This window comes from Oncorhynchus kisutch, linkage group LG27 (assembly GCF_002021735.2).
Source record: "Oncorhynchus kisutch isolate 150728-3 linkage group LG27, Okis_V2, whole genome shotgun sequence".
Classification (NCBI taxonomy): Eukaryota; Metazoa; Chordata; class Actinopteri; order Salmoniformes; family Salmonidae; genus Oncorhynchus; species Oncorhynchus kisutch.
Window position 1 is genome coordinate 28,209,742 of NC_034200.2, and position 22,519 is coordinate 28,232,260.

The 22,519-nt window shown below is 44.5% G+C and overlaps 1 protein-coding gene across 11 annotated transcripts in view; it reads right to left on the minus strand.

Moving 5' to 3' along the window:
- LOC109871809 (eukaryotic translation initiation factor 4 gamma 1-like) overlaps nt 1–22,519 on the minus strand; it is a 52,533-nt gene that overhangs the window by 20,557 nt on the left and 9,457 nt on the right. For 3 of the 11 annotated variants that reach the window (XM_031807333.1, XM_031807334.1, XM_031807336.1), the window contains 17 exons: nt 22,457–22,489; nt 21,680–21,700; nt 21,169–21,348; nt 20,784–20,883; nt 18,134–18,229; nt 17,730–17,878; nt 13,179–13,268; nt 12,600–12,678; nt 11,428–12,456; nt 11,063–11,151; nt 6,628–6,808; nt 3,922–4,055; nt 3,293–3,436; nt 2,155–2,556; nt 1,774–1,920; nt 1,196–1,429; nt 931–1,035 (listed from right to left, as the gene is read on the minus strand). In XM_031807333.1, the coding sequence (XP_031663193.1) occupies nt 931–1,035; nt 1,196–1,429; nt 1,774–1,920; nt 2,155–2,556; nt 3,293–3,436; nt 3,922–4,055; nt 6,628–6,808; nt 11,063–11,151; nt 11,428–12,456; nt 12,600–12,678; nt 13,179–13,268; nt 17,730–17,878; nt 18,134–18,229; nt 20,784–20,883; nt 21,169–21,348; nt 21,680–21,700; nt 22,457–22,489 (3,213 nt within the window). The remainder of the gene's footprint in view (nt 1–930; nt 1,036–1,195; nt 1,430–1,773; nt 1,921–2,154; nt 2,557–3,292; nt 3,437–3,921; nt 4,056–6,627; nt 6,809–11,062; nt 11,152–11,427; nt 12,457–12,599; nt 12,679–13,178; nt 13,269–17,729; nt 17,879–18,133; nt 18,230–20,783; nt 20,884–21,168; nt 21,349–21,679; nt 21,701–22,456; nt 22,490–22,519) is intronic. The other 8 variants (XM_031807342.1, XM_031807339.1, XM_031807338.1 and 5 more) reach the window with 4 other exon arrangements.

Sequence of the window (22,519 nt, forward strand, 5' to 3'; positions counted from 1 at the left end):
GGGAAAACATCCTCCTCCCTCATGTGGTACCCTTCCTGCAGGCTCATCCTGACATGACCCTCTAGCATGACAAATCCACCAGCCATACTGCTCGTTCTGTGTGTGATTTCCTGCAAGACAGGAATGTTAGTGTTCTGCCATGGCCAGCGAAGATCCCAAATCTCAATCCCATTGAGCTCGTCTGGGACCTGTTGGATCAGAGGGTGAGGGCTAGGGCCATTCCCCCCAGAAATGTCTGGGAACTTGTAGGTGCCTTGGTGGATGAGTGGGGTAACATCTCACAGCAAGAACTGGCAAATCTGGTGCAGTCCATGAGGAGGAGATGCACTGCAGTACTTAATGCAGCTGGTGGCCACACCAGATTCTGACTGTTACTTTTGATTTTGAACCTCCCTTTGTTCAGAGACACATTATTCAATTTATGTTAGTCACATGTCTGTGGAACTTGTTCAGTTTGTCTCAGCTGTTGAATTGTGTTATGTTCATACAAATATTTACACATGTTAAGTTTGCTGAGAATAAACGCAGGTGACAGTGAGAGGACGTTTCTTTTTTTGCTGCGTTTACAACCCATATTTATGTTGATTTATTTTCCCTTCTGTGCTTTAACTATTTGCACATCATTAGAACACTATATAGACATATGAAGTGGCTTTATTCTTGTGGAACCTTTGTGAGTGTAATGTTCACTGTTTTTTCTTGTTTATTTCACTTTTGTTTATTGTCCATTTCTCTTTTTTTTGGCAATTTAAACATTTCCCATGTCAATAAAGCCCTCTGAAATGAATGATGAGAGAGATAGAGTGCAAGGAAGATACAGAAAGATGCAGGAAGAGAGAAAGACGGCGAGAAAATTAGTAGAAACGAGGAGAAGGAGAAAGGAAGAGAACATTGTACAGAGAGGGATGGGGGGGGGGTGTGTAGTTGTACCCGTCTGAGGTCGATGACGTCCTGCAACATGAAGCGAATCCTAGATGAGGTCTTCTTCTCCTTGATGATCTTGTCCATCTGGGCAAAGTACTGGTCCATACGGGGCTGGGGGGGTCAGAGGGACAGTCAGACTGGGGGCGGGTGGGTGTGGCCATTCTAATTTCCGTAAAGGTAATTATGTCAGTGTGAGTGTGTGTCTGCTCCTGTGTGTGTGTGCCCATCTAACTGTGTGTGTGTGTGTGTGTCTCTCGCTCTCTTTGCGTACCTTGGCTTTCTCAAAGTCCAGGTCCTTGCCGATGGTGGACAGCAGTCTACAGAGGCACTCCAGCGATTCCTCGTCGTGGTTCTTCAGCAGCTTGACGATGCAGTCGTGCATGATGGCCTCCGTCAGCATCTTCAGCTTGAACAGCTCACCGATGAACTTGATGTTGCCCAGCGACCGCCGCCGCGCCTGGTCTTTGGCCTCCTCCAGCGTCGCCTTCAGACCAGCTTTCTCCTCCTGGGAAACGAGAGGTCCGAGGTTAGTTTGAAAGTTCACAAAGGAGGGTGAAACAGAATGGAAACGCATCTATTACACAGGTTGTCTATCAAAGTAGTTTGTTGAATCTTGAATTATAAAAAAGAATGGCAGCATCTATTTTCAATATTACACATCGAACCACCCGCCCCCCCCAAAAAAGCCACTTCTTTTCTCACTTGCATGGATTTTTCTGATAAATACTTTGAGGAAAAATGTACTTGAAAGGCTTGTGATGTGTTCTCACCTAGCCATCTTAAGAAGAATGCATGTATGTCGCGTTTGCTAAATGACTAAATTGTCATGTGAAATGAATCCTCCCCTACCTCTTTGGCAGCCTCCATCTCCTTCTGTTTGGCCTCAAAGATGACGTCATCATCCTGGTCCTTCTCAAACTCTTTCTGACAGCGGTTGAGCAGCAGCTTGCGGAAGTTTACAGTCACTCCCGGCTTGTCTGTGGTGGGCACTTTCAACTAGAAAGAGCCAATGAAAGGAAACAAGGAGAAATACTAGTTTACTTCAAGGTCTGTTTGGTTTATGTCCAGTAGAATAAAGACAGAATCAAAGGAAAGCAGAGGGCTTGTCCTCAGCTCCTTGAGTTGTTAAATTTCATCAATAGACTGCAATGGTCCAAACACAAGGCTCAACATAGAGGGAGAGAAAGGAAATAAAAAGACTAACACGGACCGCCCAAACACTTCACTCACCCCCATAAGGCAGCGGCACATGTTTGCGTAGGCCACAGAGAAGTTGGGCTCGGAGATGGCCTTCTCAAAGATCAGGTCGATCACTCCCTTCAGCCGCTCCTCCGTGTCGATGGTCAGCTCTGTGACCTGTTTCATCAGTTGCTGGAACATCTGAGGGGTCAGCTTGTTGAGGATGGAGCGGACCCTCTTGAACAGCTCCTGGGTCTTTGCCTGCTCGGGGTCGTCGCTCTCCTCATCCTCAGGGGCGGCTCCTCGGCCCCGGGTCACAGCCTTCTTCACTGTGGGCTTCCAGGCCTTCTCCGCCTTGTTGAGCTCCACTTCGCCACCTAGCGATGAGGAGATTGTGATGATCTTGCGGGGCTCCTTGCGCTGGCCCTGCTGGGAGCGCCGTGGTCCGGGGGGCTGGGGGAAGAGGAGATATAGATTGGAAGGGGAGAGAGAGTGGTATGGAGAAAGGGGGGGGGGGAGAAAGAGGTATAAAGAGGGAGGAGATGAGGTCTATGAACTCAAGAAACACACCGGGCTGTCAATCATACACTACCAGAGCACAGTTTTAGACAGAAACAAGGTAGAGAGCAGGGCCAGTTCCACTCAACGGAAGTCTTAGAACACCATTCAATGGTTATCTTTAAATGCTCACAATAAATCATTGGTTGATGATCAAATCAAATCACTTGTTTTAAAGAAACGTGACAAAAAAGGGTGCCTCCAATGATATCTCCTTTTTCCTGAAGTGTGCACTAATTCACTACTAGCCACAAATGTAATAGCATTAGATTGGTAGAGGCATGGGCTAGTGGGAGTTTCCACCATATTTCTTACACCAGTCATTTCCATTCAAATCAGTAAACATGGGAGGAAGGATAGAGAGACATTTGGAGCGTACTATGTACTCTGACTAATGCTTTCCAAGAGACACGGACACACACACCAACAGCCCACATACTTAACAAGTACTGACGAACACACACAGGAAACACATAGAACCAACATAAATAAATAGAACACTATAATGGGCATCCTATTAACATGACCAAACAATCGTCCATCTTGGTCCTGAATTATAGGATGTCTATACACTGACCATAGAGTTAGAGGACACTATGCAGACACACACCCAACACACTGCCATACTCACTCCCATGTGGTCCCTTCCAGGGGCCCGTGGTCCCCCTCCCCCAGAGGACTGTCTACCCAGGTTACCCATGAAGGCGGGGGTGAAGTCTGGCCCGGCGTTCATGTTGCGACCCGGCTCCGCTGGGCGCATGGGGGTCTTATTCGCCTACACAGAGAAAGAGAGAATTATGTACCTATGATTTTGACATTGGATTGTCATTGAAATTAACATTGGGACAGAAATACTAGAAAAGCACATGATTGAGACATGGGAGGTGTTAAAATCCACATAAAAACTAAAAACTAAAATTTGCACTAGAGCATAATCCCTTTAATTTCTTAACACTTATTAGAATAATACCTTTAACTACGTGCCTATAAAATCACCATACTGGATCAGAAAATTAATTAATTCATTTGATGGTATAGTTTGGGGCGGCAGGGTAGCCTAGTGGTTAGAGCGTTGGACTAGTAACCGGAAGGTTGCAAGTTCAAACCCCTGAGCTGACAAGGTACAAATCTGTCGTTCTGCCCCTGAACAGGCAGTAACCCACTGTTCCCAGGCCGTCATTGAAAATAAGAATTTGTTCTTCACTGACTTGCCTGGTTAAATAAAAGGTAAAATGGGGAAAAAAAAGAAGTATAGTTTACCTTATCTAGCACAACGTCTGTGATGAGAGGCAGGCCCTCAGGCTTGTTCATGCTGGCACTAATGAACTGGCAACCCAGCAGGAACTCCCTGTCGTACCTCTTCTTCTCCTCTGGGTCGATAGGCTTCCATTGCTCTGTTGGGAGGAAAGGGTGGAGGAGCGGGAGAGTTTGAATTGGCTACAAAGGACTCTTTATACTGCTTAGGTGTTGTTGTAACACACCCAACCCAATCTATCAGACTACTCTTGAAGAGACATGTATTTCATTAGGGATAACGCTGGCCATACACATGAGTAATGGGGATCTTTGACAGTAGCTAGGTTTCCATTCAATTTGTGATAAGATTTTCATGCAAATATTATAATATCCGCCTTAACAAAATATGTAAATTTTCCTTCCTGAGGTTCGTTTCCATCAGAACAGAACAGCAGGTAAAAAGGCTGTGCTTGATGACGTAGTGCACGTAAAAACAACTTTTGCGCTAAAGTACTCATGTACCGAATTAAAAAACAAAACAAGTTCAATGTGTTTCCATTGCATTTTCCATCGATGGTTTTGTCACCAAAACAGTTTGGGCAAACTTGCCCAATCTGGTTTTTGCACATGCACTCTAGACTAGAGGTCGACCGATTAATCGGCATGTGATTAATTAGGGCCGATTTAAAGTTTTCATAACAATCGGTAATTGTTATGGACGGCGATTACATTGCAATACAATCACCATCCAAACGATTACATTGCAATCCACGAGGAGGCTGTGGCAGGCTGACCACCTGTAACACGAGTGCAGCGTCAAAAGGACCTTGTGGCTGCAATGAGCCACGGTACGTTGCTAGCTAGCGTTAAATGTATCTTAAAAAACAATCAATCTTTACATAATCACTAGTTAACCTAGTAATATCATCAACCATGTGTAGTTAACTAGCTTGTCCTGTGTTGCATTTAATCAATGGCTGTTAATTTATCATCGAATCACAGCTTACTTTGCCAAACGGGTGATGATTTAAAAAGCACATTCGTTGCACAAATGTACCTAACCATAGACATCAATGCCTTTCTTAAAATCAATACACAGAAGTATATTTTTTTAACCTCCATATTTAGTTAAAAGAAATGCATGTTAGCAGGCAATATTAACTAGGGAAATTGTGTCACTTCTCTTGCGTTCAGTGCAAGCAGAGTCAGGGTATAATGCAGTAGTTTGGGCCGCCCGGATCGTTGAACTGTGTGAAGACCATTTCTTCCTAACAAAGACAGTAATTAATTTGCCAGAATTGTACATAATTATGACATAACATTAAAGTTGTGCAATGTAATAGCAATATTTAGACTTAGGGTTGCCACCCATTCGATAAAATATGGAATGGTTCCGTATTTCACGGAAAGTATAAACGTTTTGTTTTTCAAAATGATAGTTTCCGGATATGACCATATTAATGACCAAAGGCTCGTATTTCAGTGGGTATTATATTATTATACTATAATTTGATAGAGCAGTCTGAGCGGTGGTAGGCAGCAGCGGGCTCGTAAGCATTCATTCAAACTTTACTGCGTTTGCCAACGCAGCACTTCGCAATGCTTGTTCACAAGCCTATCAACTCCCGAGATTAGGCTGGCAATACTAAAGTGCCTATAAGAACATCCAATAGTCAGGTATATGAAATACAAATGGACAAGAGAGAAATAGTCGACACGTCATAATTTCTATACTAACTACAACCTAAAACTTCTTAACTGGGAATATTGAAGAACTGGAAATATTGAACCACCAGCTTTCATATGTCCTCATGTTCTGAGCAAGGAACTTAAACGGTAGTTTTTTTACATGGCACATATTGCAATTTTACTTTCTTCTCAAACACTTTGTTTTTGCATTATTTAAACCAAATTGAACATGTTTCATTATTTATTTGAGGCTAAATTGATTTGATTGATATATTATATTAAGTTCAAAGAAAAGTGTTCATTCAGTATTGTTGTAATTGTCATTATTAATATATATATATATATATATATAAAATACATTTATTGGTATCGCCTTTTTTTGGTCCTTCAATAAAATTGGTATCGCCGGTGAAAAATGATAATCGGTCAACCTCTACTCTAGACAACAGTTCACTAATAAAGTGGACAGGTTAAGTTATATGATGAGATTGATTAATTGGCAGTGATCATGTCACAAGACACTCAATATTTATTGGAAAGGAGAATCAAGCTAATCACAGCACTTTCACCATGACTTATTTCATCTGTAGCCCTTTAAACTGTGCATGCTTTTTCAGGTCATAGTGGGAGGACCACACAACATAAATTAACTATACAATTTGCAGTCACACGATGCTATCAAAAATCACACAAGAAATTGTTTCCGCCGCATAATTGATTTTACCAATAAAAATATCCCACTATGTCGAATGAACCTATTGTCTGTCGACATTTTGGTAATTGTACCGACACTTCCTTTTTCCATCACAGCTGTTGTGATTTACTTTTATACGGTACGACTTGACTCACATAAAATCCGTGGATGGAAATGTGGTTATAGAAACAGACAGTTTATTGCCCATTTCAACGATGAGACATTTCATATGACGGGAAAAATGAGGACACGTCTCACAAAGAATCAATCAACGAATATTAGATATTCATTGAGTCCGATACAGATCCTTGACTGATATCTTCAGTCATTTCTAAGGGACCACCAACCTCCTTTGTACTGATACTTGAGGTCGCCCGGTTTGAGCGGGGGTGTGTCGGCGTTCTGCTTGTCCTCCTTCTCTTCCCACGTCTCGTCTGGCGCATCGGTGGGCGGCAAGGAGGTCGGGGCCACAGGGCTGGGCTCCGGCGGTGAAGACGACGGCTCGGTGGCAGGTGCCGCCGCCTCCTCCTGTACAGACGAGAGGGGAGAAGGGACAGGAAGATTGAAGGGTAAGAGAGTAGAAGGAAGTTGAGACCCTATATGCTGACCTCAAGTCAGTTTCGTGGTTAAGGTTAGGGGATTTGGGGTGAGTCACCAGTGGTTTTCCACAAGCACATGGAGTAGCCAGCCTAATAGAAAAAAAGTAGCCAGCCAGGCTCCCCTGGGCTGTTATGACATTTTTGCAGAAGAAGATTTATTTTGGTGGCCTCTGGTACCTTCTAATGCCTTGATTACATCCAAAATACACAGTGAAATTGTTGAGTATTTGATTGGGTTTACCTCCCAGATTTGAAAAATGTGGTGTGGGATTGTACTTACGATTTAAGTTACTGTAAATGTCTGAATTCAGTGTATTGTTAGTCATAATTGGATATTGTCTAGGACTATGACCTTAAACCTTCCTCCTCTTGAGATTAAAGTATTTTTGTTTGTTCTTTAAATGAATGTATTTGATTAAAAACAGAAATATGAAGTGGCCAAATTATCTTTAAAATTATTTAAGGTACAATTTAAACCAAAGAAATTGTGTGATTAGTCACTGGAAAAAGTGCCAAATGGGTCTAGAATAAAAACAGATGCTCAATTAAGAGAGAGGGAACGACAATTCAATAACTAAAATAATTTCAACAAGTGTATGCAACTCAATTGCAGAATGTCTTTTTAAAAATAAAAAATAAATTTAACACTTGTTTAGCAACTGACCCACAGGCTTCAAGCTTCCTTAAGAGGCATTTTCAGCTATCTGCAATATAAAGCAGACTGTTGATATGGTATTCACAATCTTCATTGAATGTTATCATTTATCTGCAAATAATTGCCAAAAAAAACACTACCAGTATGCAAATTAGGGAGCCAAATGAACGGCTCTCTTACCGATGCGATAGGCCGCTGACAAGCCAATCACTAACGTCACTGTCTGGCAAGTCCTGATGGACTTCATATTGAAAACACAAACTAGATCTTTAGTTTATGATGCCATGGAAATGGCACACTGAGTGCACAAAACATTAAGAACACCTTCCTAATATTGGAGTTGCACCCCATTTTGCGCTCAGAACAGTCTCAATTTGTCCCGGGCATGGACTCTGCAAGGTGTAGAAAGCGTTCCACGTGGATGCTGGCCCATGTTCTCCAATGCTTGCTACAGTTGACATGTTGACTGGATATCCTTTGGGTGGTGGGCCATTCTTGATAAACCGTGGAAACTTAAGCGTGAAAAATGCAGCACTTGGTGTTGCACTTCATGACACACTCAAACCGGTGCGCCTTGCACCCACTACCATACCACGTTCAAAAGGCTTGTTGGTCTTGCCTATTCACCCTCAATCCATGTCTCAAAGGCTTAAAAATCCTTCTTTAACCCATCTCCCTCCCTTCATCTACACTGATTAAACTGGTTTTAACAAGAGACATCAATAAGGGATCATAGCTTCACCTGGATTCACCTGGTCAGTCGGTCATGGAAAGAGCAGGTGTTCCTAATGTTTTTTACACAGAGTAACTATGTTGTATGATTCATGAATAGCAAAGATATGAGATGGACTATATTCAGTCAGTTGGACACCTTTAATAAAACTATTCAAGCTTGTTGTTAAATCAAAGCACACCACCCCGTGGCTGCACCTGAATCAAGCAAAAGATAAATGAATGTGCCAGTAAACAATCGGTTAAGTGGACTTTGACTCATTGTCGCCACATTATAATGGGATGTGCAAATACAATCAGAGACAAAGGAGTATCATGCCCTCTCCCTCTGTAAATAAATTTGACTGCAATAAATTCTCCAAAATAAGCACACACACACAGGTACCGAGAGGCAGGACAGACAGCAGACTGTTGATAGGTTTGATTTGAGCTTTAACTATTATTAATGACTCATTCTAAAAAGAGACATGAGGTGCCATAATGAAGCTTGGGAGAGGCTGGGCGCAGGGAAATCTATCACACGTGGCACTACTGATAAGGGGAGGAACTGTTTAAGGCACAGATCACTCAGCTCCCTGCCTAGCAATAAGGATGCAATGTGTAGCGATGAGGAGACTCCACCCAAGGTGGGGTATGTATACTACCAGGGATAAAACCATGTTTTTGTCTAATGCAGCGGTATTGACCCTCTGGGCAGAATAAACTTGGTTTAAAGCTTTCATAGTGCCCGTTGAGTTTGTACTCTGAAAATAAGAACCTAACACTGTCAAACCAGCAGTGTTTCCGTGAGCGCTCACTTTGTGACTGACAGGAGTCTGGCCGATCAATAGATCGCTAGAAGATGCATATCTTTCCTGAGGGCTCGGCAGACTGTTTTCTGCCGAGTAAATTGAAAAGTAGCCTAGCTAAGTGGAAAAAGGAGCGTAAATCGTCAGTTTAGCCGACAGCCGGCGCTAGTGGAAAACACTGGTGTGTAAAGTCCTTTTATTCCTTCTATTTTTAAGATACAAGTTTTAATTAGCAAATTGGTCGGTTAATGAAGACAACTTGCTGGGAAGTGAAATGCTTGTCTCGACAGGCATACCAGGACTCCAGGCACAAAGACCAACGATGCCATTTGCCGAGTTGCTCCTGCACTGACTGATGAACAGTAGGCTTAGGCAATATACCGTATACCGGGGTATTTGGAAATAGCCACGGGATGGTTTTCCAATACCGTTGAAATGTATTTTAAGTTCATTATTTATTTTGAGTTCAATAAGTTATATTTGTAGCTACTTAAGTAATTACCTGCAACCAACTTGTGCAATACTTTAGGACATTGGAGTTCTTCGTTTCACCTGTTAGATTACTTTACATCTTACCTTAGTTCCCCAGAACAGTTGAGCCAGTCACTTGTTGTGCATCTTACCTTAGTTCCCCAGAACAGTTGAGCCAGTCACTTGTTGTGCATCTTACCGTAGTTCCCCAGAACAGTTGAGCCAGTCACTTGTTGTGCATCTTACCTTAGTTCCCCAGAACAGTTGAGCCAGTCACTTGTTGTGCATCTTACCTTAGTTCCCCAGAACAGTTGAGCCAGTCACTTGTTTGTAAATAGCGCAACGGGAGAAAGCGGTAACAGGTGAGTTCAGCTATGAATTTAGTTTAACTTGCTAGTTATCTAAGTGGCTGAACTATATAAGGAGATGGGCCTCATATCGTGTAGCTTTCCACTGTGTTTGAGAAGTCAAAGCGCTTTGGATGAGTTCTGTACAGCGCCACTGCTATCTTGATTTCCTAGCATTTGTTCTCCTCACCGTTCTTGGCCCGGTCTGCTCCTACTCCTCTTCTGAGCAGAACAGGCAGGACCATTGCCCTAGTGACTCCAGACTCCACAAACACACAGCATGTACACATGCTGCTTCAGAGCCAGTACAGTACTTCCTTCAGACAACCAAGCATTAAAATGTTCATTTGCAGAGTCTCACGTTTACATTAGCTTGGAAACGTCCAAACTCGGTAGCTCCTACCCATATACAGATGACTGAGAAAGTATTCAGACCTTCACTTGATCCACATTACAGCAATATTCTAAAATGGATAAAAAATATTTCATCCCTAATCAAACACACCATAACAACAAAGCAAAACAGATTTTTGAAATGTTGGCAAATTTATTACAAATAAAAACGGAAAAATCACATTTACATAAGCATTCAGACCCTTTACTGTGTCTGTGCCAGTTTTAGCTTTGTCATTATGGGGTAGTGTGTAGATTGATGGGGATTATTTTTTTTAAATTCTATACATTTTAGTATAAGGCTGTAACGTAACGTGTGGAAAAAGTGAACGGGTCTGAATACTTTCCGAATGCACTGTATGTATAACTATGAGCAGGATTGCCTGCCTTTGAAATTAGTTTATTTTCAGTTGTGCTCGTCAGCATATTTAGCTAGAAGCCTCTATGGAAATTCGCTATTACTTGTTCTAATTTTGTTAGCATTCTGGTCATAGGCGCCCAACTGGCTTTTTTGTGTTTTTGGGCGACCCATTGTGTCCTATACCGGTAAAAGCATAAATCCCGGGATGAGAGCAGAACTGTATGACGATATTGAAATTTGGATACCAGCCAACCCCAATGAACAGTCCAATCGAAGTAGAGGCTGGCTGCAGATACCATGCAGTGAAAACCTGTAAGATTGTTACTCACAGCAAGGTTTACTACTGGTGCACCCTGAAAAGTGGTCAAGGACAACTGTTCAGGATAGTTTGACTTTATAAGGCTACTCTATTCTATGCACATACACAGACACACACCTCTTTGAAGGCATCCAGCATGTCTCCGATTGCTTCCTTCTTGTTCAGCTCCTTCATGTTCCTCTTCTTCTTTGGCACAGACACAGCAGCTAGAAGAGAGAAGACAGGAATGTTACATTACATTTGTTACATCAAAAACCTGAAGCCACACCAAGAATCCCTGGGTGCCAAGGGTCAAAACCGAAGCCACACCACCAAGAGTCAAACCTGAAGCCACACCACCAAGAACCCCTGGGTGCCAAGGGTCAAACCTGAAGCCACACCACCAAGAACCCCTGGGTGCCTCAGTCACACCAAAACCTTGGTGTAAATACTACAGTTTTTCTGACCAAGTGACCTGACAGGTAAAACTCCTTCCTGCTCACCTTGCATAGACGAGTCCTCTGAAGGGCTGCTGGACAAGGGCACTGGGGATGCATCCTCCTCTTTCTGCTCCTCCTCTTTCCGCTTCTCCTCCTCTTCTTCTTTCTTCTCCTCCTCCTCCACGGCAGCAGCTGCAGGGTTAGCAGTTTCCTGAGGTGGGGGAGCGGCAGGCTCTGTGATTACAGTTGCAATGCGCTCTATTGCAGCAACGGGGGCTACCTCATCGGGGTCCTCCTGGGGGAGGCCGTTGGACAGGGGCAGCTGCTCCACCTTCTTTTGGGCCACAGCAGGCTCCGCCTCCGGGACAGAGGGAATGGCGGCAGGAGCAGGGGCAGAAATGGGCTCGGTCATGGCTTTCTGTTTAGGCGCTGGCGGCAACACCACGCTCTCAGTTTTAGTGGCTGCTTCCACAGCCGCCACCAACTTCAAGGACGGAACGAAATCGTCGCCCGTTGCCACGGCGATGGGGGCCACAAGTCGTGGAGCGGGTTTAGTGTCTTCTTTAATGACCACAACAGCCACTACTACCTCTGGATTGATGGTAACTGCCGGCTCCTTCTTGACCTTTTCTACCTTCTCCTCCACCACTACTACTTCCTCCGCTACCTGGGCAAGAGGCTTCTCCACAGATGCTGGTGCAGCCAGAAGCTCTACCTGTGTGGAAGGACCTTCCGGGGTCACTGCCTTCACCGCGGGGGTCATACCAGCACCCACTGTGTGGCTGGCCTGAGCCATGGTGGTGGCAGGGGGTGGAGTCTGTACCTCTGCAGGGGGAGGGGAGGTAGAAGCTGTCAGGGGGGAGGAGGCAGGGGCCTGGTCTTCCCTTTGTGGGATGGGCACCTCGGGCCTCATCCCCGCCACCGGGGCATGTGATTCGCTGACGACCTGTTCGGTAAGCGGGGCAACCTGGCCATCGGTTTCCTGTCTGGCCTCCAGTGGGACAGCTGCAGTGGTAGGCTCTGGAGTTGACAACACTGGAGGCAGGGTTTCGGCGGCCGTCACTGTGCAATCCGCGGGTTCTGCGTTTTCATCTGCAACAAAGAAGGAAATCAGTTTGCAACTGTTTTGGACCTTTAATGTACTGCAATCAATCACTGACAATCAAGTCAGTAATTCATGCGGGCAAAATGTGGCTGTATAAACATAGTACCACAAGACCTGAGAGGAGGCTCACCTGTTCTCGTCACGATGGTGACGGGTTTAGTAAATTCCCCATTGGTCTGGGCAAGACCTTCTTCCTCTGTGGTGGAGGACTAGGGGCCGAAAACAGGAAGCAACATCAAAACTAGCATTGCAAAAATATGCTTGATACAAAATATTATGTTTTTTTCAAATGCTATCCTTTTGCCTGGTTGATCAAAACCAGCCAAGTTGAGAGTTGGAGAGAACACACAACCATAAAAATAAACACTGAATGGAACATCTGGCTTCTATTCCAAACTTCCTGGTTTCCTTTATGACATCATCGCTGTGGAATCATCTCAAAGCCACAGGATTCCAAACTTGCATTGTGAGGTCATCACTGGGAATGATTTCAATGAGGAGAAATCAGGGGATGTATTAAGTGATGTGAAACACTTAACGTTAAATGTATTCAACTAGGAAGTATAGAGCTGATAGATTCCCTGTTCTATCTGACGGACAATCTGTTTCATATGATACAGCAAGAACAGCAAGAAATCTAATTATTGGACAACAATGTTTATCAGTGCATTCTGTAACGTTACATGCTCCAGTGAGTTGTGATGCATACCTGTGAAGGGGGGGTGGAGGTGGACCTTCCCCCGGACATGATCTCCTCTGTGATATCACGGCCCCCTTGGTTGGGGTCTCGTATTCTGATCTAGAAGGGGTAGGAACAGGGTGGGGGGCGCAGGATGAGGTTAAACAGTCTATACTAAAGTTCTAGAAATTAATTTATTGTATTAAGACAATCACATCGCGCCCAAGCAGTCATTGTAAATAAATAAAAAATAAGTCATTTTTCAGGACCCTGTCTTTCAAAGATAATTTGTAAAAATCCAAATAACTTCACAGATCTTCATTGTAAAGGGTTTAAACATTGTTTCCCATGCTTGTTCAATGAACCATAAACAATTAATGAACATGCACCTGTGGAACAGTCGTTAAGACACTAACAGCTTATAGACGGTAGGCAATTAAGGTCACAGTTATGAAAACTTAGGACACTAAAGAGGCCTTTCTACTGACTCTGAAAAACACCAAAATAAAGAAGCACAGGGTCCCTGCTCATCTGCGTGAACGTGCCTTAGGCATGCTGCAAGGAGGAATGAGGACTGCAGATGTGGCCAGGGCAATGAATTGCAATGTCTGTACTGTGAGACGCCTAAGACAGCGCTACGTTGAGACACGACGGACAGCTGATCGTCCTCGCAGTGGCACAGGATCGGTACATCCGAACATCACACCTGCGGGACAGGTACAGGATGGCAACAACTGCCCGAGTTACACCAGGAACGCACAATTCCTCCATCAGTGGACTGTCCGCAATAGGCTGAGAGAGGCTGGACTGAGGGCTTGAAGGTCCTCACCAGACATCACCAGCAACAACGTCGCCTATGGGCACAAACCCACCGTCGCTGGACCAGACAGGACTAGCAAAAAGTGCTCTTCACTGACGAGTCGTAGTTTTGTCTCACCAGGGGTGATGGTCGGATTCGCGTTTATCGTCGAAGGAATGAGAGTTACACCGAGGCCTGTACTCTGGAGCGGGATTGATTTGGAGGTGGTGGGTCCGTTATGGTCTGGGGCGGTGTGTCACAGCATCATCGGACTAAGCTTGTTGTCATTGCAGGCGAAGATCCCAAATCTCAATCCCATTGAGCTCGTCTGGGACCTGTTGGATCAGAGGGTGAGGGCTAAGGCCATTCCTCCCAGAAATGTCCGGCAACTTACAGGTGCCTTGGTGGATGAGTGGGGGTAACATCTCAAGAACAGCAAGAACTGGAAAATCTGGTGCAGTCTATGAGGAGGAGATGCACTGCAGTACTTAATGCAGCTAGAGGCCACACCAGATACTGACTGTTTTTATTCCCCCCTTTATTCAGAGACACATTATTCAATTTCTGTTAGTCACAGGTCTGTGGAACTTGTTCAGTTTATGTCTCAGTTGTTGAATCTTGTTGTGTTCATACAAATATTTACACATGTTAAGTTTGCTGAAAATAAAACACAGTTGACAGTGAGAGGACGTTTCTTTTTTTGCTGAGTTTAAAAATGTGCTATTAACTGACTAACCTGGGTCGTACTCACGAAACCCAAACAGAAGAAAACGGACCTAAACTGGGAGTGACTGAACTTTCAATGTGAATGAAATGCTCGTTTTAGTTTCCAGTTGCAAAACGTTTTGCACTGATAACACTGGTTAAATAGGCCTATAATGAAAATCCCATTCTCTTCTCCCATCAAAAATGAGGGATAATCATTTCCCTTGGTTCATTCTCCTCTCCGTCTTTAGCACATGGTTGGAATTGCTCTTAAGCACACATCTAGGGTCACATTACCCCAAGCCCAATTCTGATCTAAAATCAGATTACCCTCCCCCGATTCTATCTTTAACCATTGGGGGGGGGTGAGAAGATATCGGATCCCGTATCAGCGTTAAGGGGCAACATCTACTCTACCTACTCCTGAACGGCATTGACCTCAGCAGCAAGGTCATAGTACACCCTCCGCCCTTTACAGGGCTTTTCCACTGCTAATATACTAGGGAAATTGTGTTACCATAGCTAGGGCTGAAAAGCAGAATCAACAACCTCAATTGCCTAAACAGATGTTTTTGATAAGGAAAATGATCCAACTGTCCATCTAGCCAGCTGAAGCCAAAGAGAACACAGACTCATCGTTGATACAAAATCAACAGTGTTACTGTCTGGCCCTATTATGTTAGTGGGTTTATTTAGTTAGTTGGTGCAGATCTATCATTCAAGACATATGCTTGCAGTCATGATGAGAGATTGTTAGCTCGCGAAAATAGAACGTGTGGCTAAAAAAAAGTGCACAGCTTTTTCCTGCATTAAGATTCAGTCATGAGCGCATGCCACTTGCAGTTGAAATATATTAGCCAATACATTTTCTATTGAATAACAGTGTAATTTACATCACGGTTTCAGTAAGAAAACATTTTGATAATGAACAGCTGGCGTGTGCGTGTCATAACAAGCTCTTGTTGCAAGGTTGCCATAAAGTGTTTCTTTACATGACCTTTGACTGTTGTAAAGCACCATAGTGAATCTACTAAGTGGTGACATTATGAACTGCATATTACAGGATTTCACTGCATAGTTTGTGATCTTGTGAACAGTGTAGTTTCAGATTACAGGTTAATTCATTGAGCCCTTCAGCCCAAATACTACTGCCTTCTTATTCACCACCATAGACAGACATCTTTAAGTTGTACCTTAGGAGGTCAACTGAAAGTGTTTTGTATTTACTTTGATTTAGAGGATACATAGTTGTTTTTGGTGGTTATCATGTAAACCACAAATAAAATATTCTTAAATAATGTTCATAATTTAATTTAGAGTATCTGTTCATCCCTTGGAGTACAATTTGTAAAAAAAATATTGTAAAATAAATAAATAAATAAATAAAATAAAAAAATATTTATGTATTTTTCACTCCATCTAAAAAAACAAATCAGGAAATATACTGGTAAACGGAGACTTTCGCCTCCCTAAAATCAGTATAGGACCCAAAAATCACATATCGGTCGAATGATAGTAAATGCCAGGTGAAAAGTACTCAGGGCCTTGCCTTGGCTCCAAGCTAGAGCAAGTCCACCGGAGCCATGGCCCAGTGAGACACGGGTACCAGCCAGTGAGACACGGGTACCAGCCAGTGAAACACGGGTACCAGCCAGTGAAACACGGGTACCAGCCAGTGAGACACGGGTACCAGCCAGTGAGACACGGGTACCAGCCAGTGAGACACGGGTACCAGCCATTGAGACACGGGTACCAGCCAGTGAGACACGGGTACCAGCCAGTGAGACACGGGTACCAGCCAGTGAGACACGGGTACCAGCCAGTGAGACACGGGTACCAGCCAGTGAGACACGGGTACCAGCCAGTGAGACACGGGTACCAGCCAGTGAGACACGGGTACCAGCCAGTGAGACACGGGTACCAGCCAGTGAGACACGGGTACCAGCCAGTGAGACACGGGTACCAGCCAGTGAGACACGGGTACCAGCCAGTGAGACACGGGTACCAGCCAGTGAGACACAGGTACCAGCCAGTGAGACACGGGTACCAGCCAGTGAGACACGGGTACCAGCCAGTGAGACACGGGTACCAGCCAGTGAGACACGGGTACCGGCCAGTGAGACACGGGTACCAGCCAGTGAGACACGGGTACCGGCCAGTGAGACACGGGTACCAGCCAGTGAGAACCAGCCCGCGTAGATTCAACTCCTGTAACGAAGCAGCAAATAAAACTTATATTTAAAACATTTACCAAAATGTAATTTACAGGAAAATACTGTTTTAAACAGTACACATAATGAGAGCGGTTCCATAATGAAAATGTCAGTTAGAAAGAGGGGGAGTCTAATAACCACTAGGATGGGTTGCTAATATGACTAGGATTGTGCCTTTGGCTTCTGGACAACAAAGGAAAGTTGATATGAAAACAAATAGAGCAGGAGAGAAAAGCTAGACAAGGGCATCAGGAAGTCTTTAGAAAATAACTGTCTCCACATTTCTATGGATGGATTTTCACAAGGCTACTTTGAAGCAAGGTAAGACATATTTGAAGTAAAGCGTTCAGCTTTCAGACAATTAGTGCCTCAAAGCGGTGGTGACGCGCTGATAGCCTGCCTAATGTTGACTATTGCTTAGGCACTCGAATGGAAAATGGTAGGCGCGCTTTAATTACCAGTTGAGATTGACAATTAAAAACAGCTCCATTTAAATTGTGGCCATGAAAGTTAACATGCGACTGCATTTATAATTATTATTAGTTGAGCAATGACTGGGTTTACAAAAGCACGTTTCACTCCAGTGAGGAGCTACTCTTGGGTTGTCTGACAAGTGATAGGATACTCCGTTCCTCAAACTAGGCTCTGTATGCTGTGCAAATGTGATAAGTAAGATGCATGACAACTAACGAAAATACACACTCGACAATTTATTTCCACTAAATTATGCAAATTGCCGATAAGCATGACCTGTCAAATGTATTTTCGGCAGCTAACATCCCTAGTGGAAACTCAAGTCTTTCGTTAGGCCAAACACCGGGGTAAAGTCTCATAGTGGAAATGCAACAGTGTGTGGTACAGTACCGTTACGCGCTCCCTCTTGGGTGCCGGTGGATGGGTCGGCAGCTGAGGGGGCAAGGCCTGCTGCTGGGGCTGGGCAGGGCTTATGACAGGCGCGGTCTGGACAGGGGGTGTGTGGCTGTACTGGGGCTGGGCCGGGTAGTAGGCACCTGCTGTAGGGGGAGGGAGGGAGAAAGGGAGGTTTGTCAAACACACCCCAAAAAGAGCAAGAGACATTCACACACAGACTGAACATGCACTGAAATACACACATGTATCCGCAGCAAAACAAAACCATGTGCACAAGGGAAAAAACACATTATGCAGACATATTAGGCAGACAAAGATGCAGCCCAGCACATACTAAGCAACACACATGCACACACAAGTACACACACACACACACACACACACACACACATACTCACCGGGGTAGCGCTGGGAGGTGAGAGGAGCACCGTGGAGAGAGAGACGCCCATTCTCTCGCCCGCCCCCTCTCCTCTCCCTCACAGCCAGAGAGGGCTCTGAACACAACAGGGGGGAGAGGGAAGAAGGAAGGAAGGGAGCGAGGGAAGGAAGGAAAATTAAAGGGAAGAGAGAAGAGAGGACAGGAAGAGACAGATGCAGAGTGAGTGAAGGGAACCAGAAGTAAGCAGGGTGTTAAAGGCAATGAGAAGCAGCAGGTGAGAAGACTGATAGAGCAGAACCAAAGCCCACACACACACACACAGCCTTGGATCCTAAAGAGAGAACAGAGACCATCATACACACAGCCTGCCAGGCCACGCAGCAATGAACCAACCGTAAGACCACCTGACTGGCCAACCCTAAGAGCAACTACAAGAGCAATTGTAAGATCAACTAGTGGTCCTTTGTAGCTCAGTTGGTAGAGCATGGAACTTGTCACGCCAGGGTCGTGGGTTCGATTCTCGGGACCACCCATATGTAAAATATATCCACGCATGACTAAGTGACTTTGGATAAGAGAGTCTGCTACATTTCATATATTGACCGATAAATGTGTGACCGACCAACTGTAAGAGCTGGCTACCACCTGGTAAGCAACGCTGCACCTTAGAGACTGCTGCAATATGCTCACATACTTTTCTACCCACTTCATAACTATTTAACTGTATTCTAGTCAAGGCTCATCCTATATAAACTACAGCAGTACATACATTTTCTATTCACACCATTACACAGTGCTTTCGGAAAGTATTCAGACCCCTTTCCACATTTTGTAACGTTCCAGTCTTATTCTAAAATGGATTGAATAAATGTTGACACATTAATCTACACAACATACCCCATAATGAGAAAACTAAAACAGGTTTAGAGATTTTTGCAAATGTATAAACAATAAAACAAATACCTTATTTACATTCAGTCCCTTTGCTATGAGAATCTAAATTGAGCTCAGGTGCATCCTGTGTCCAATGACCATCCTTGAGATGCCTCTACAACTTGATTGGAGTACACCTGTGGTAAATTCAATTGATTGGACATGATTTGGAAAGGCCCACACCTGTCTATATAAAGGTCCCACAGTTGACAGTGCATGTCAGAGCAAAAACCAAGGCATGAGGTCGAAGGAATTGTCCGTAGAGCTCCGAGACAGGATTGTGTCGAGGCACAGATCTGGGGAAGGGTACCAAAAAATGTCTGGCGGATTGAAGGTCCCTAAGAACACAGTGACCTCCATTATTCTTAAATGGAAGACGTTTGGAACCACCCAGACTCTTCCTAGAACTGGCCGCCCGGCCAAACTGAGCAATTGGGGGAGAAGGGCCTTGGTCACTGACAGAGCTCCCGAGTTCCTCTGTGGAGATGGGAGAACCTTCCAGAAGGACAACACTCTCTGCAGCACTCCACCAATCATGAATTTATGGTCGAGTAGCCAGACGGAAGACACTCCTCAGTAAAAGGCACGACAGTCCACTTGGAGTTTGCCAAAAGGCAGGGCAAAGTAGAGAGATCCTTGATGAAAACCTGCTCCAGAGCACTCAGGACTTCAGACTGGGGCCAAGGTTTAGCTTCCAACAAGACAACGACCCTAAGCACAGAGCCAAGGCAATGCAGGAGTGGCTTCGGTACAAGTCTCTGAATGTCCTTGAGTGACCCAGCCAGAGCCCAGACTTGAACCCGATCGAACATCTCTGGAGAGACCTGAAAATAGCTGTGCAGCGACGCTCCCCATCCAGCCTGACTGAGCTTGAGGATCTGCATAGAAGAATAAGAGAAACTCCCAAAATACATGTGTGCCAAGCTTGTAGTGTCAAACCCAAGACTTGTGGCTGTAATTTCTGCCAAAGATGCTTCAACAAAGTACTGTGTAAAGGGTCTGAATACTTATGTAAATGTGATCTTTCCATTTTTTATTTGTAATATATTTGCAAACATTTCTAAAAACCAGTTTTCTCCGTGTCATTACGGGCTATTGTGTGTAGATGGATGAGAAATGTTTATTTAAATACATTTTAGAATAAGGCTGTAATGTAACAAAATGTGGAAAACGTCAAGGGGTCTGAATACTTTCCAAATTCACTGTACTTACATACCGGACTCTGACATTGCAAGTTTTTACTTCATGTATTTTTTGTGGGGGGGGTTCGTGTGTATTGTTAGATATTACTGCATTTTTAAAGCTAGAAACATAAGCATTTCGCTACCACCGCAATAACATCTGCAAAATATGTGTATGCAACCAATAACATTTGATTTGATCTACTGACTGACCAATAAGATCGACCGACCGACCCCTAAGAGCGACACTAAGATCGACCGGCCAACCGACACAAAGACCAACCGACTAAGATATGTCTGGGTGCATGTGGCCCCAGTTCTTGTCATGGATGTGGTTTTGGTAGTATTTACAGTGATGGTCCTAGGTAAGATCGTGATTGGACCTAGTGTAGCCATGGTTGTGGTTCGAGCGGACATTGAACGGTTCAACAGTAGGTTGAGGTTCGCGTTCCAGCTGCTGATCTTGTCGTGCCTGTGATTCTAATCAAGATTATGGTTGCAGTCATGGTGGTTGTGCTTGGCAGGTGGGGCCCGGCTCAGAGCAGGGCCTCTTACCATAGGTGGGGTATTCAGCCGGGCTGGTGCCTGGGTAGAAGCCTGCTGTCCCACTTGTCACAGGGTACTGTGGACTTGGTGGCATGTAGGGAGCCCGATACTACAGAGAGACAGAGAGGACACTTAGAACTGTGTCAAGTTACCTGTCTTAAAGGGATCAAGCTCCCCGTTTGCTCTGTTTAGGTATATCTACAATAGTATGTAACATTACCTCTTGACTTTAGACTATCAGCTGGAATACTGCATGAGCGGTGTGATAATTAGGGATGCACTTTTCTTTTTTTACTTTCCAAAAATTCCCAGATTTTCAGAAATTCCAAAAACTTGCAACCATTTATTCTAGTCAAGTTGACCGTTAGCATAACGTGATGACCAGCTGTAGTACCTGTCCAGGGGGGATGAAGTAGCCCTGAGGGGAGCCAGCAAAGGACAGCTGCTGACCAGGGATCATCATCATCTGGGAGCCGGGCTGGTAGATGTGGGTGGGACCAACCGGACGAGGCCCACTGCTGGTCTGGACCCGGGTGACACTGGTGGTTATGGTGGGCCTGTTGGCATAGTAAGGCTAGAGAAAAATGGGGGAGGGAGGGACAGAAACTGTCAGTATATTTGTGTGTGTGTGTGCACCGCAGGGCTAAAATGTCACATAATGAAAGTGTCAGATAGTTGAGACTCCACGGGGGGTGCATATCCATCCAGGTTAGTACATCAAAGACTGGGAACTACAGGGCCGAGTGGAAAGAAATGTCTGCTACAATTTAACATTGATCACAGCTCGCATCTACCCTAAAAATTTTACAATGTCGACTCTGTATGACATGGTTGTTGTTGTGTGGCTGTGCATTCAGCCCTCAGGTTCTATACACTCAGATGAGAAGGAAGAGAGAAGCTGTTACCTGCAGTGCCCTGTATCCACCCTTCAGCCGGACAACACACAAGCAGAGAACAAGGGGGCAGGGTGACAGAAAGGCAACAGAAAAATAGGAAGATAAAAGTAATTTAAAAAAATAAAAATAGAGAGCAGAAGGAATGTGAGAGAGAATGTAAGAAGCAAGAGTAAATCACTCAGACATTAGTTAGCAGTGCAAAACATCAGTCTTTCACATGCAGCTGACCATCAGAAAATATGAAGACGTTGCAGAAATATAAAGCTAGAGGGTAACAGATTTAAATTCCCAAGGGGTTAGCATACGTCTTCTAGTTTCATCGATGCCTGTTTGCAGGCCTAGCAAGTGGTTTGGCCAGCACTTTGCTTGATTGGGGTAACCAATTTACACATATACAAGTGCAATGTAAAACCGGCAGACCATACTGCTGAGGTGCCTAGTACCTTTACTGAACTGCCCTACTGCGGGTGGTGTCATATTAGGTGTTACCAGGGGTAGCCTATGGGGTTACCAGCCTGGATGTCTTCACTGGGGGAATCCCTGGTCCTGGAGATCCACAAAAGGCTGAGGGACAGATTCTAGCACTCCACTACTCAAGGTCTTAATTGATAAAAAAATATATACATTTCATTCAATCAGGTGGTTTTGGGTGTAGTTACAGCTGGATCTGGTCAGAACTAAGAAAGGTTGTTGAGCCTCATCCTTCTCTAAAGTGAAATGTGTATTAATGCACTACGGTCCTATTGAGACGGCAGACATTTTGGGCAAGGTAAGGGGAGTTAGTACCTGTTGGTGTAAAGCACGGGGCCCGGTGGAAAACTGGGAGGGAGGACAGAAAAAGAGAGCAAG